General features: G+C 50.7%; 1 protein-coding gene across 1 annotated transcript in view; it reads left to right on the forward strand.

Annotated features, from left to right (window-relative positions):
- The first annotated feature begins 6768 nt into the window (after window positions 1-6768).
- The window catches only part of LOC119969135 (piezo-type mechanosensitive ion channel component 2-like), a 290064-nt gene continuing 281053 nt past the window's right edge, over window positions 6769-15779 (forward strand). Inside the window, exon 1 of the mRNA XM_038802351.1 lies at window positions 6769-6910. Within this exon, the coding sequence (XP_038658279.1) occupies window positions 6769-6910 (142 nt within the window). The remainder of the gene's footprint in view (window positions 6911-15779) is intronic.

Genomic DNA, 15779 nt, shown 5'->3' on the forward strand with positions numbered 1-15779 from the left:
CCTATAAAGGATAGGGACCTCGTGTTGTCCGGTCTGTTAAACCCGTGCTCCGGCTCCGACTGACACCTGGCATCCTGACTCCAGCCGTTGAGCACCAGCCGCCGAAACCGTAAGTTCAACGCTCGCTACGCGATCCAAGCCCACTAGACTCCCAAGTACCAGAACGCTTGCTGAAGGCTGCAGACAAAACCAGGACGAAGGCCTCGTTCTCTGACCTTGCCTGTTCCTGTTAGATAAGTATTCTGTTTGCTTATGTTTAGTTGTAGCTTAGTCTCTTAGTGTGTGCATGAGTATTTATTATTAACTGTATAATAAATATTGATCGTTTGAACTTTACTAATCGGTGTATCGTCTTTATTACTTTGAACTTGACCTTGGAATACTTGTGACGTTGCCTATACGGCAACTGGCGACTCCAGAGCTAAATAATTACATAGAACAGAGCCTAGTAGTGTTTTTTTTTTTTTTTAATAATTTTTATTGAATTTTTCAAAATACAAACATTTTAACCCCCCCTACATTTACATTTAAATTATAACAAAACAAAGTCAAACCCCCCTACTTAACAAGAAAAAGTAAAAAAAAAAAAATCCCCCCCCCCCCTACCCGCGCGTCCCCCCCGCCGGCGAACCGCCAGTCAGACCAACTTATCATTTCTAGCAGCGTCCTCGGGCAGGCCTTGCCCGTGCCACCGCCGCTACCGTACTTCCTTCGTCGTTGTCCCCCCCCCCCCCCCCCCTCCCCCCCTCCCGCCCTCCCCTCCCCTCCCGGGTTGCTGCTGTCATGGCCTCAGTTTCTATCTCTGATCCAAGAGGTCTAGGAAGGGTTGCCATCGCCTGGAAAACCCCTGCACCGACCCTCTCAGGGCGAATTTGATCCTTTCCAATTGGATGAAGTTTGCCATGTCGTTTAACCAGGTGTTAACACTCGGAGGCCTTTCGTCCCTCCACTGAATCAGGATCCTCCTCCGAGCCACCAAGGACGCAAAGGCTAATATTCCAGCCTCCCTCGCCTCCTGTACCCCCGGTTCCACCCCAACCCCGAAGATCGCAAGTCCCCATCCTGGCTTGACCCTGGACCCCACCACTCTCGACACCGTCCCTGCCACCCCCTTCCAGAACTCCTCCAGTGCCGGACATGCCCAAAACATATGTGCATGATTCGCAGGGCTTCCCGAACATCTAATACACCTGTCTTCACCCCCGAAAAACCGACTCATCCTTGTCCCCGTCATGTGGGCTCTATGCAGTACCTTAAATTGAATGAGACTTAGTCTCGCACATGACGACGACGAGTTGACCCTCTCCAGGGCGTCTGCCCATGTCCCGTCCTCTATCTGTTCCCCCAGCTCTAACTCCCACTTATCTTTCAGCTCCTCTACTGGTACCTCCTCCACCTCCTGCATAATCTTATAGATGTCCGAGATCTTCCCCTCCCCGACCCAGACCCCTGATAGCACCCTATCACTCACCCCCCTGTCGGGGAGCGCGGGGAACCCCGCTACCTGTCGTCTGGCAAATGCCTTCACTTGGAGGTACCTGAACGTGTTCCCCGGGGGGAGCCCAAATTTCTCCTCCAGCTCTCCCAGGCTCGCAAACCTCCCCTCTATAAACAAGTCCCTCAGTTGTCTAATACCCGCCCTCTGCCAGCTCTGGAATCCCCCTCCTGTGTTTCCCGGCGCAAATCTGTGGTTCCCTCTTAGTGGTGCCCCTATCAGACCTCCCACTTCCCCCCTGTGTCGCCTCCACTGCCCCCAGATCTTGAGGGTGGCCGCCACCACCGGGCTCGTGGTATACCTCGTGGGAGGGAGCGGCCATGGTGCCGTTACCAGTGCCCCTAAGCTTATGTTGCCGCAGGACGCCCTCTCCATGCGCTTCCAGGCTGCCCCCTCCCCTTCCATCATCCACTTTCGTACCATCGATGTATTTGCCGCCCAGTAATATCCTGAAAGGTTGGGTAACGCCAGCCCTCCACTATCCCTACTCCGCTCCAAAAAGACCCTTCTAACTCTCGGGGTGCCATGTGCCCACACATACCCCATGATACTACTCGTTACCTTCTTGAAAAAGGCCCTGGGGAGGAAGATGGGCAGACACTGGAACAAAAACAAGAACCTCGGGAGGACCGTCATTTTAACTGACTGCACCCTCCCTGCCAGCGACAGCGGCACCATGTCCCACCTCTTAAACTCCTCCTCCATCTGCTCCACCAGTCTGGAAAAGTTCAACTTGTGTAGGGTCCCCCAGTTCTTTGCCACCTGCACCCCCAAATACCTAAAACTTTTAACTGCTCTTTTGAAGGGGAGCCTCCCAATTCCCTCCCCTTGGTCTCCCGGGTGTATTACAAAGACCTCACTTTTCCCCAGATTTAATTTATATCCCGAAAAGTCCCCGAACTCCGCTAGTATCCCCATTACCTCCGGCATTCCCCCCTCCGGGTCTGCCACATACAACAACAAATCATCCGCATAGAGCGAGACCCGATGTTCCTCCCCTCCCCTTGTCAGTCCTCTCCACCCCCCTGAACCCCTCAGTGCCATCGCCAACGGCTCAATCGCTAATGCAAAGAGTAAGGGAGATAGGGGACATCCCTGCCTAGTACCTCGATGGAGCCCAAAATATTCTGACCTCCTCCCGTTTGTTACCACACTTGCCATCGGAGCTGAATAGAGCAGTTTTACCCACTTGATAAATCCCTCCCCAAACCCAAACCTTTCCAACGTCTCCCACAAGTATTCCCACTCCACCCTGTCAAATGCCTTCTCCGCGTCCAGCGCTACCACTATCTCCGCCTCCCCTTCCACTGCTGGCATCATAATCACATTTAACAATCTCCGGACATTTGTGTTAAGTTGGCGTCCCTTCACGAACCCCGTCTGGTCTTCATGGACTACCCCTGGCACACAGTCCTCTATCCTGGTTGCCAGGACCTTTGCTAACAGCTTGGCATCTACATTTAAGAGGGAGATAGGCCTGTAGGACCCGCACTGGACCGGGTCCTTGTCCCGCTTCAAAATCAAGGAGATCAGGGCCTGCGACATTGTTGGAGGCAGAACCCCCCCCTCGCGCGCCTCATTGAAGGCTCGCACCAGCACTGGACCCACCAAGTCCACAAATTTCCTGTAAAACTCCACCGGGAACCCATCCGGCCCCGGCGCCTTCCCCGCCTGCATCTGGCCTATCCCTTTAATTAGCTCCTGCAGCTCTATCGGCGCCCCCAACCCTTCCACCAGCTCCTCCTGTACCTTTGGGAACCCCAATTTGTCGAGAAAGTTCTTCATTCCCCCTCTCCTCTTCGGCGGTTCAGACCTATACAATTCCCTATAGAAGTCCCTAAAGACCCTATTCACCTCTTGCCCCTTCTGCACTACATCCCCACCCCTCTCTCTCACTCCCCCAATCTCTCTGGCTGCATCTCGCTTACGAAGCTGGTGTGCCAGCATCCTGCTCGCCTTTTCCCCGTACTCATACGCCGCACCCTGCGCCCTTCTCCACTGCATTTCCGCCTTCCTAGTGGTCAGTAGGTCGAACCTGGCCTGCAAGCTACGCCGCTCCCTTAATAGCCCCTCCTCTGGCGCCGCCGCATATTTCCTATCTACTTCTAGGAGCTCCCCCACCAGCCTCTCCCTTTCCTGCCTCTCCTTCCTCTCTCTGTGTGCCCTTATGGAGATCAGCTCTCCTCTAATCACTGCTTTCAAGGCCTCCCAGACCGTCCCCACCTGCACCTCACCTGTGTCATTCGTACCCAGATAGTTCTCAATGCCCGTTCTCACCCTTCTGCACACCTCTTCGTCCGCCAACAGCCCTACATCCAGGCGCCACAACGGGCGTTGGTCCCGCGCCTCCCCCATGTCCACGTCCACCCAATGTGGTGCATGGTCCGATATCGCAATGGCCGAGTACTCCGTGTCCTGCACTCTCGGTATCAGCCCCCTGTTCAATACGAAAAAATCGATCCTAGAGTACACTCTGTGGACGTGGGAGAAAAAAGAATACTCCCTCGCCCTAGGCCTACCAAATCTCCATGGGTCTACCCCTCCCATCTGCTCCATGAACCCCCTTAACACCTCTGCCGCTGCCGGCCTCCTATTCGTCCTGGAACTCGATCTATCCAGCCCAGGGTCTAACACCGTATTAAAGTCCCCTCCCATGATCAGGCCCCCTGCCTCCAGTCCCGGGATGAGGCCCAGCAGGCGCCTCATAAAACCCGCGTCGTCCCAGTTCGGGGCATACACATTTACCAGTACCACACTCTCTCCCTGCAGCCTACCCCTCACCATCACGTACCTGCCCTCCTTGTCTGCCACCACCTCTGCCGCCACAAACGACACTCTCTTTCCCACCAAAATCGCCACCCCCCGGTTCTTGATATCCAAGCCTGAGTGGAACACCTGTCCCACCCACCCCCTTCTCAGGCGGACCTGATCTGCTACCCTCAAATGAGTCTCCTGCAGCATTGCTACATCAGCCTTCAGTCCCTTCAGGTGTGAGAAGACCCTTGATCTTTTGACCGGCCCATTCAGCCCCCTTACGTTCCACGTGATCAGTCGGGTCGCAGAGCGACCCGTCCCTACTCCCTGTCGATTAGCCATGTCTTGTCCCTTGCTCGCCCCGGGTCATCCCTTCTTTTCTGACCCGCTTCCCATAGCGATGGCCCCCCCCCCCCACCCCCCCCGGCTCTCCCCTTCTCGTCCCCGGTCTTTCTAGCAGCAACCCGGTGTCCCCCCCCCAGCCCCCCCCCCCTTCCCCCCCCCCCCCCCTGGCTAGGACCCCTCCTAGCCGCGATGTACCCCACATCGTACTCCCGAGAGTCAGCTGGTCTCCGCTGACCCGGCTGCTCCTGCCACATTCCGACTCCTCCCGGTTCACCCCATCTGCGCCCGTGAAAGATCCCCTTAAAACCCCTGAGAAAGACCCGCATAATCAACCCGCTCCCCCCCCGTCCTGTCTCCCCAACTTAACGATATAAATACAAATACCCAATGGCAACTAAATACATAAATACTTAACTACATACTTAAATAACAAAATAATTAACTAACTATCAACTAACAGTGTGCCCAACCATCACCCTCCATCAAACAGTATAAATAACCGCAGATAACCATAACCCGAAAAGAAAAAAAAGAACAAAAAACCCCCCCAAGCACCCAAAGAAAAAGGGTAAGAGGGGTAAATAACTAAGGGAAATTGGAAACGGGAAAAAACACCCCATAAGAAGCCAACGACCCACAATAGAGATTTCAACAGTACAAATATACAGAAACACCCAACAACTCGAAACCTTCAAAATATTCAGAAAAGTCAACCGTTCGAGAAAAAACACCCCAAACACTCCACGAAACTGTTACCCAGTTCCGACCTGGCCTGAAAAAGAAAAGGGCCACTTGCACAATCAAGAGTCCCCCGGCGGCTACGACCGCCGGTGCTCCCAGGTTTTAGTTCGTGTCCAACTTTTCCTCTTGTACAAAGGTCCAGGCCTCCTCTGGGGACTCGAAATAATGATGTTGGTCCTTGTAGGTGACCCACAAGCGCGCCGGTTGCAACATTCCAAATTTGATCTTTTTCGCGTGTAGCACCGCCTTTGTCCGGTTGTACCGGGCCCGCCGCTTTGCCACCTCCGCACTCCAGTCCTGGTACACCCTTACCGTCGAGTTCTGCCACTTGCTGCTTTTCTCCCTTTTAGCCCACCTCAGGACTTTCTCTCGATCACTTAGCCGCTGGAACCGCACCAGCACCGCCCTCGGGGGCTCGTTTGCCCTAGGCCTCCTGGCCATGACCCGGTATGCCTCTTCCAATTCCAGGGGCGCCGGACCGGCCCCTTCCCCCATCAGGGAGCTCAACATCTCCGCCACATATCCCGGGAGATCCGACCCCTCCAGGCCTTCTTCCAGGCCCAGGATCCTCAAATTTTTCCTCCTCATCCGAGTGTCCAGCTCCTCGAAGCAGCTCTGCCACTTCATGTGGAGTGCCTCGTGCACCTCCACCTTTGCCCCGATGACTGTGGCCTCCTCCTCCCTCGCGGCCATCTCCTGCTGCAGATCTTTAATCGACGCCTCTTGGATCGCCTGGGCTCCCACCAACCTGGTGGCCGTCGCGTTCATGGACTCTAAGAGTTCCACTTTCATCTCCGTGAAAAAACGGAGGAGAGCGGCCTGCTGCTCCTCCGCCCATTTCTTCCACTCCTCCGGTGCACCGCCGGCCGCCATTTTGATTTTCTTCCCCCGCTTTTTTTGGGGAGCTGCTGCCGTTTTTCTTGCCGCTCCACTCCGGGTACCGACCATAAAATCGGTCTAGTTCTCCTCAGGGGACCTTCCCCCACCGGGATTCGTTTTTTCAGCGCCGTTGGGGCCCTCCAATTGGCCCAAAAACACCTTTGTTGCAGGAGCTTCCAAATGTGCGGCTTAGCTAGTCATAGCCGCAACCGGAAGTCCCCAGCCTAGTAGTGTTAAGCACACGTCGAACTCGGAGGCGTGTTAATACACTCCAATAAACGCGTTTTACGCCCATAGTAAAACGTGCAACAAAGTCCAATGGGTTTATTTGGAATTACTAGCTTTTGGAGCCTAGCTCCTTCATCAGGTGAGTCAACGCCGACATCTCCACATCATTAGACACATCGGCAGTGGTAATGGTGCAGGAGCTTAAAGTCTGGCAAACAAACGGGAAGGCGGTTTGAGCGGCAGGGCAGGAAATTAAGGAAACTTTTAAAGCTGCTACTGAAGAGTCTTTGGGCCCAATCTGTGAACAGTTAGTGCGAACTTCGAACATGGTGAAGGCACAAGGCGAGACGCTAAAAGGGGTGGAGGAGGCCTTGTCGAGGCACGAGGATCGGTTTGCCTCGGTGGAGGCAGAGTCGCTGATGGTGGCGGGAAGCAATAAAGACCTGAAACTGAAAATGGAGGACCTCGGTAAGAGATCACGGCGGCTAATTCTCACGTTGGTGGGGCTGCCAGATGCAGCGGAGGCCCAAAGCTGACCCAGTATTTCTCCAAAATGTTTTCTCGGCTGGTGGGAGGGGATGAAATGTTTGCCCTCTGGAATTGGACAGAGCACATAGGGCGTTCAGGCAAAAGCCAAGACTGAATGAACCACGAGGACGGTGATAATCTACTTCCACAATCATCAAAGGAGGTTATGGAGTGGGCAAAAAGGGTTTGGAGTATTGACTGATGGCAATACAGTCCAAATATATCAAGATATTGGGACCAAATTGGTGAAGAGGCGTCCGGCCTTCAATAGGGCACAGGCAGTGTTTAATCCTAGGGGTGAGGTTTGGAGTGGTGTAAAGGTGCATTTATGGGATAATGGATTTGAATAATCATTTTTTTTGTTGGAGCAAGTGGAGGCCATCATCGGAGAGAAGAAGTTGAGGTTGCTGTGAAGAGGACTATTTTGGACTCTGTGTATGAAAGTGGCGGGGGGGGGGGGGGGGGGGGGGGGGGGATGTTTGGATGATGTAGATATTTTGTGGTTTTTACTATTTCACTTTTGCCCTGTTGGGGGAAGGGGGTGGTTGTATAAGGGGATTGGTATGTGTTCCTTTGTTTTTTTTTTCTTGGAGGGGTGAGAGGTTTGCTGATCTTGGGATTTGGGTACAGTTTGGGGAGACGGGATTTATTAGCTATTTGTTTTGGAGCCACTTTGCTAGCAATGGGGAGGGGCCAGGCTAGCAAACTGGAGTGAAGTGTGGGGAGAGGCTGCAGCCTGTTGGGCAAGGTTGGGCATGGGTCGAGCTGCAGTTTTGTATTTGTGCAGTGGGGGATGTGGAGGGAGATATTGGGAATTCTGGGAGGGGGTGGGAAGAAGAAGAGGGATGAACTACCGATGACCGGGACGCTATTTTTATTGTCTCGCCCAGTGGCTGAGGCTGACGGCCATCTTAGATGGGCCCGGGACTCAGGAATTTGGGTAGGGATGTTGCACTAGGGTGCAAATGTTTGATCACCTAGAGCTTGAGGTTGGTGGGGGGTGGTTGCTGTGAAGATATCAAGGATTGTTTTCCATTTAAAACAATGGGAAAAGGGCTGGGGGCCAATGTGTTGTTCCTACGGGAAATTCCCTGCGGGTGCACGACCAGATCAGATTGCGGAAAGCCTGGGTGAGTCAGATTTTTCACTCCGGGTTTAACAGCTGGGCCGTGGGGGTGGGGGGCATTCTGATTAGCAGAAAGGTGCGGTTTCCGGCGGTTGTGGTGGTGTCAGATCGGGGGCTCAATATCTCTTTGGTATTTTGGAGGGACGGGCTCTGGTGATGGTGAACGTAAATGCCCCGAATTGGGATGTCAAGTTTGAGGTGGTTGTGGGCTGCCATTCTGGAATTGGACACTGCCAGCTGATTTTGGGGGGGGAATTGGAATGATGTTTTGGATTCAAAGTTGGACCATTCCAGGCCCAGAGCGATGGTCCCTTTGGGGATAGCTAAGGTCTTAACAACATTTATGGAAAAGGTGGGAGGGGCAGCTCTATGGCGGTTTATGCACTCAGGGGTAAGGAGTTTCATTTATTTTACCGGCACATAATGTGTACTCTCGTATCGTATTCTTCTTGGGTAGGACCTTGCTACCTGGGGTAATGAGTGTGGAATACTTGGTGGTGGATATTTCAGACCGTGCACCACATCTGGTGGACTTAAAGTCTGAGGGGGGGGCCGAGTGCAGTGCGTGGGTGGAGGCTGGATGTAGGTCTGTATTTGATCTCTGGTTCTGTGCAAAGAGTTTGGAGGCGATAAAATGTTGAATGGAAAGAAAATGGGATGGCCTCACTGTCTACGGTGTGGGAGGCATTAAAGTTGGTGATTGGGGGGGGGGGGGGGGGGGGGGGGGGGGAGATCATCTCTTACAAGTCATTTATGCATAGGGAGAACAGGTGGGAATGTCAGGAGGTAGTGGATGAAATTTTGGGTCTGGATAGGGAGTAAGTGAATGACCCAATGCCAGAGCCCTTGGCACGTCGGAAGACCCTACTGTCCACAGGCCGGCTAGTGCTGCAGCACTTAAAGGGGATAGTATGGAGAGAAGACTAGTGTTTGTGCATCAGTTAAGGTGGCAAGAGGCTGCCAGTGAGATTGTGGAGGGTGGGAATCTGGGGTGGGTTAGTCTCTACCCCAGAGAAAATTAAAGAGGTTTTCATTCCTTTTACAAAGGACTTCACAGGTTGGAGCAACCTGAGGATGAGCAGGAGATGGTTGAGTTTCTTGAGGGCTTGGGGATTCCTCAGGTGGGGGAAGAGTTGGGGGAGACATTGGAGGCGCCGATGGGGATTGGAGGAGGTCAGCAGGCTTCTGGGTAAAATGCAGGCTGGGAAGGCACCGAGGCCTGATGGGTTCCCGGTAGACTTTTACAATACGTTCGTGGAGCAGCTGGCCCCATTGGTGCTGGGGATTTTTAATGACCTGATTGGCGTGGTGTTCCTTTCCGGAGACATTGAGGCAGGCGTCCAACTCTCTCTTTCTGAAGGCCAAGGATCCCACAGTGTGTGGGTCATACTGCCAAGTTCTCTGCTTAACATGGATGCCAAACTTTTTGTCAAAATCCTAGAGTTGAGGTTGGAGCCCTGCCTCCTGGAGGTAGTGGGGAAGACCAGATGGGGTTTGTGAGGGGCAGAAAACTGTCATCTAATGTGAGGGGATTGTAGGGGATCTCATAGAAACATATAAAATCCTGATGGGACTGGCCTAGACTAGATGCAGGAAGAATGTTTCCGATGTTGGGGACATGCAGAACTAGGGATCACTGCCTAGGAAAAAGGGGGAAGCCATTCAGGACTGAGAAAACAACTTCTTCTGAGTTGTGAACGTGTGGAAATTTCTACTACAGAAAGCTGTTGGGCCAGTTCATTGGATATATTCAAGAGGGAGCTGGACGTGGCCTTTGTGGCTAAAGGAATCAAGGGGTATGGATAGAAAGCTGAAGTGGAATACTGAATTTGCACGATCAGCCATGATCATATTGAATGGTGGTGCAGGCTTGAAGGGCTGACTGGCCTACTCCTGCACCTATTTTCTATCTATGTACTGCTTGTACTGATAGTGGAATCAGAACTGAGGATTATTGTGTCGCTGGATACCGAAATGGCGTTCGATGGGTTGAATGGAGTTACTTGTGTGTGGTTCTGGGGAAGGTTGGGATTGGTCCTGGGTTTGCATCATGGATCCGCCTGCTATTATTTGAATGAACACCATCAATTTGGGGTCGTTCAGGCTTCACTGGATGAGGCCTACTGTTGTTCGCATTGGTTATCAAACCATTGGCGATTGATTTGAGGGCCTCGGGAAAAGTGCTGGGGAATTGTCGGGGTGGAGCAGAGCACAGGCTGTCCCTATATGCATGTGACGTTTTTATTTTATGTTGGGAATCCATGGGCAGTTATGGGGGTAGTAATAGGGACAATGAGGTTCGGCTCCTTTTCAGGATATAAACTAAATGTTGGCAAGAGTGAATATTTTCACTTTGGAGGGTTCAGGTGTTCTAGACTGGTCATGACTTCACAACCTGAATTTTACAAGCTGGCGAGTAGGGTGGGACAGCCTTCCACTGTTACTGAGGGGCAGAGTTCAATCTTTGAGATGAACATTTTGCCGCGATTTGTGTTCTTATTTCAATGCCCCCACCTCCACGTTTTCTGCCAAAGTCGCTTTCTCGGGAGATGGAGTGGCTATGACGGGCTTCATATGGATGGGGAGAATACCTCTGATTCAGGGAGCAGTCCTACAGAGGAAAAGGCAGGTGGGGGAATTGGCCCTGTCAAATTTGTTGCATTAATGAGGAGAAGGGTTTGGGGATCAGAGGTTAGTTGGTTATAGATGGAGTCGGGTCACGTAGAGCAGTGCTTCTCAAAGTGTGGTATGCGTACCGGTGCCGGTACGCGAGCCATCGTCTGCCGGTACTTGGAGTGTTTCCAGAAAAGAAAGAGACAGTAATCCTGGATTGGCTTGTTTCGCTCACCGGTACCTGGCACATTGAAAAAAAAACTGCCGGTACGCCACATCAGATAGTTTGAGATGCACTGATGTAGAGGGATGGGTCTGGAGGCCCTGGTGACAGCATCTCTTCTGTTTTTCACCAGTAAAATATTCTGTGAATCATATGGTAGTCTCCATATTGGAAAATATGGCACAACCTGATCATTTTAAGCTGAGGGTGGTGTCAAGATGGGCCCCAAACTGTGGGAACCACTTACTTGAGCCGCCAAAATTGGATGTTATATTCAGGGGGTAGAAAGACGAGGGTCTGGAGAGGGTGAGTGATTTGTTTCTGGATGGGCGGTTTGCGAGTTGGGAAGAGTTGCAGGAGAAAGCGGAGCTTCGGGGACAGGATAGGTTCCAATATTTTCAGGTGTGGGGCTTTGTTCGGTGGGCATTCCTGACTTTCCTGAGGCACCACAGTCTACTTTGCTGGAAAGGATGCCGGTGAGGGGTTGGAGAAGGGCAGTATCTGGGATGTATGGGCGGATCACAGGGGAAGAGCACGGTGGATGAAGTGAGGGTCAGGTGGGAGGAGGAGCTAGGACCCATTTTGGAGGAGGAGGTTTGGAGTGAGTATCTCGTCTGGTGAATGCTAGGTCACGCTGCATAAGGTTGAGCTTGATAAGCTAAAGGTGTTGGCACACCTGGCCGGGGTGAGTTGATTTTTTTGAGGGGGTTGAAGATGAGTGTGAGCAGTGCTTGAGGGCCTGCTCACTTGTAGGTACATGTTCTGGTCTTGTCCCAACCTGGTGGGTATTTGGTGTCCTTTTTCTGCATCATATCGGCAATCCTGAATATTGACTTGGAGACCTGTCCGTATCGCTGTATTTGGGGTGTCAGATGAACCAGTTGAGGACGGAGGTGGGAATAGAGGCGTTAGCATCGACAGTGGCCCAGCAACAGATACTACTGAGTTGGAGGCAGGTGTCACTGCCCGGTCCTGAAGCATGGCTGGATGATTTGATGGAATTCTTCTGCCTCAAGTCAAGTGTGTGGATATGGTTTCACAGAAGCCAGCTACTCTCTGGTGCTTCCTCCAAGTAGGTGTTGTCCATGTGAGTGGCATTTGGTGATCACTGGGGATTATCCTTGTTGAGCCCAATCCTGCTCTCAACCATCCCAGCTTACGTCACTGCAGTGCTAGCAACAGCATGAACCTAGCTAATTTACATCTTTCTCAAGATGTGAGCACTGTTGACAAAGATGGTGGGCAAGATGCTCTGGTCCGCAGTAGTGTGTTTCCCGGCCGCGTGCTGTTCACTGGCAGTGGGATAAGTTCACTCCGAACTTCAACATCCAGGACAAGCGTTCCAATTAATTAGCACCCCATCTACAAACATTCAATCTCTCTACCACTGACACACAGTAGCAACACTGCACCTTTTACAAGATACACTGCAGCAACTCACCAAGGTGCCTTTAGATAGCACCTTTTAAACCCAGGACCTCTACCACTTGGAAGGATGAGCAGAGACCTGGAAAAATCACCACCTGAAAGTTCCCCACGATTCTGCCTTGGGGAAATATATCACCATTTCTTCAATGTCACTAGGTCAGAATCCTGGAACTTCCTCCCCAACAGCAGTGCGGGTGTACCTACACAATGTATTGGTAATCCATTACCACACCAATCTAAGGACAGTTTTGAATGGCTGCTAAATGCTGGATGAACAAGGGACGTGTACTCACTTCCCATAAATAAAATATATAAATGTAAATCTTTCTTTGCATGACATTCAATCACAGGATGGATGACAGCATTTTGCTCACTTGGTTTCTCAAGCTGCAGAGTAACTTGTAAAGCCAGGACAGTATTGCAGAAAAAAAATACAGTGGCCAACTATCTCGATGGTGAATTTTGTTGCACTGTCGCGGCGAGGGTGGAGCTGGAAAATATGATGAGCCCTTCAAAACTCCCTCAAATTTGGCAGGACTGGAAGATCCCATTGGCGGGAGGGGCTTGAGGCCTCTCTGGTTGTATAGGAGAAAAAATGTACGTTTAAGGGGTCTAACAAAATGTGAGGTTATAAAGTTGTGCTTGCGTCCTGGTTAATTTGAAGTAATTTTATTCTGAACACATTCTGCATCCTGGTCTCAGGAAAGCAACGAGACACGTTATGGCCAGTGCCAGAGGTATTTGAATGCAGAGTCAGCATATTGCTTTTTGCAACACATGGCTTTGGTTCTGCCACATTAGGCCAAATGAAGAAGTAATGGAACTAAATTCCCTATTTTAGAAAAGAGATTCACGCTCTGGTGCTGTGGCAACCCTACCTCTGCAGGAGCACCCTTGCTTTAGTCCCATAATTCCTGCAAAAACAGAACTGGTTTCCCTCGAGTTAAAGCCAATATAAAAACACAAACTGCTCGAAACACTCAGCAGGTCATGCGGCAATAGTGGAGATAACATATGTTTCATGTCAATGATACTTCATCAGAACTGAGGAAAGATAGAAATGTAATAGATTCGGGGTGGCATAAATTCGGGATGGCATTGGTGCAGGGGGTAGCACTGGGACTGTGGCACTGAGGACCCGGGTTTGAATCCCGGCTCTGGGTCACTGTTCGTGTGGAGTTTGCACATTCTCCCCGTATCTGCATGGGTTTTACCCCCACAACCCAAAGATGAGTAGGTTAGGTGGATTGGCAACGCTAAATTGTCCCATAATTGGGAAAAGGAAATAATTGGGTAGTCTAAATTTATATTTTTTTAAAAATGAAATGTAATAGATTCTAAGCAAATGAAAGGGTGGGGGTTGGGGGGGATAAAGGACAAAAGCAAATCAAAAGGGCAGGGGCGGGAAGGGATATAGGGCAAAAGGGAAAAGGGTAGGCGTGCAAGGAGCATTTATTTAAAAATATTTCTATTGAAAATCTTTTCATTAATATCAATAGAACTGGGATCCAAGGAACAGTCAACATTTAAGATCACCTCCAAATCTAACTCCTCAACCATCAACTAAACCCCGCCTATCAACTGAAAAGGAAATGAATGGCTGCCATCTCAGTAGAACCCTTTTACCGATCCCCGAATGGTGAACGTGACCTTCTCCAAATGTAAAAATTCCATGAGGTCACCCAACCAGGCTGAAGCCACTGGGTGGAGTTGGAGACCCAAGCAAAACTTTCCTCAGCTATCAACGATGCGAAGGTGAGGACCTCTTTATCCAACCAGGACCCAATTCACCTGCCCACTATCTTCACCTCATTCAATGGGGCCAACTTTGCTAATAGGATCTGGCTATAGATACCTGAAATACTTCCCCCACACCCCCACCAGACCCAGCCAAAGATACAATCCTCTTCCACGAGAAGGACAGTGGCAACAAGGGAAATGAAGGAAAAGTGTTCCGCAAAAAGTCCCAAAGTTGGAAATGGAAATAATAAAACAAGTTAGTCCTGGAAGCTGAAACTTTACCAATAGTTCCTCCAAACGGACAAACCATCCCTCCCCGAACAAGTCCCCAAACCTTTCTAGACCCTTCCCCTCCCATGACCTAAACGTCGAGTCTATGCTTGCCGGCACAAAGAGATGGTTGCCACAAATAGGGACCAACAACGACATGAAAATACATTTTAAACATTGTCAGAATTACTTCCAAAGCCTCAGCGTGGACCACTGGATTCAAAGAAAATCTTACAGTAGAGAACAGAAGCAAGGCTAAGACACCCAAACAAGAACTCGCCTCCATTTGCCCCCATTTAGAACTCTGATCCCTAAGCTTGAAAGGCAACACATCCACCATCCCCCACCATCTTCGCAAACATCCTTGTGAAGTATTCTGTGGGAGTTGAGCCTTCCCTACCCTCTGCCATTTTCTCCACCGAGGAGCCTCAAGAAGCCTCTGCATCCGTCAATGAATTTCTATAAGTGCTTTTGGTCTATCTTGGCATTTATCTTATGTGGCAACCTTAAACCATCAATAAAATGGGATTTTGTGTAAAACTATTCACAAAAACTGGGCAAAAATGGTCAAAAAACAAGTACCCTGGCAGGAGCCATCTCATGTGCCTTTTCTCCCGACATTCTGCCACCGGAAGTCCCCGTACTAGGATCATAGAATCATGGAATTTACAGTACAGAAGGAGGTCATTCGGCCCATCGAGTCTGCACCAGCCCTTGGAAAGAGCACCCCACTTAAACTCACACTTCCAACCTAACCCCCTAACACAGTAACCTAATAACCCAGTAATAATTTGGCCAAACCAGCCGACCTCCTGCCTCACTCCAAAAATACGCTCTGAGTCCTAGGTACCTTCCCCTTTCCTACAAAGTCCAAAATCACCCTGCTTACACTTTTATAAAAAAAAGATTTGGGCAAGAAAATTGAGATCTGAAAGACAAACAGAAACTTCAGGACGGTCAGCTTCACGGTCTGGATCCGTCCCGCCAATAACATGGGAGAACATCCCACCTCTTGCAGTCTTCCTTTACCTATCTAGCAAATGGTCAGGTTTAATTTATGTAGTTGTGCCCAATTATGTGCCACCCGGCTTCCTGATACCACAAGCTTGTTCTAAATAGCTTGTATGAGGAACAGTTGAGGACTCTGGGTCTGTACTTGTTGGAGTTTAGAAGGATGAAGGGGGATCTTATTGAAACTTGCAGGATACTGCGTGGCCTGGATAGAGTGGTATGTCGAGAATGTTTTCACTTGTAGGAAAAACCAGAAGCAGAGGAGACAATCTCAGACTAAAGGGACGATCGTTTAAAACAGAGATGAGGAGGATTTCTTCAGGCAGAGGGTGGTGAATCTGTGGAACTCTTTGCCGCGGAAGGCTGTGGAGGCCAAATCACTGAGTGCTTTTAAAACA

This window comes from Scyliorhinus canicula, chromosome 7 (genome assembly GCF_902713615.1).
Source record: "Scyliorhinus canicula chromosome 7, sScyCan1.1, whole genome shotgun sequence".
NCBI classification, from domain to species: Eukaryota; Metazoa; Chordata; class Chondrichthyes; order Carcharhiniformes; family Scyliorhinidae; genus Scyliorhinus; species Scyliorhinus canicula.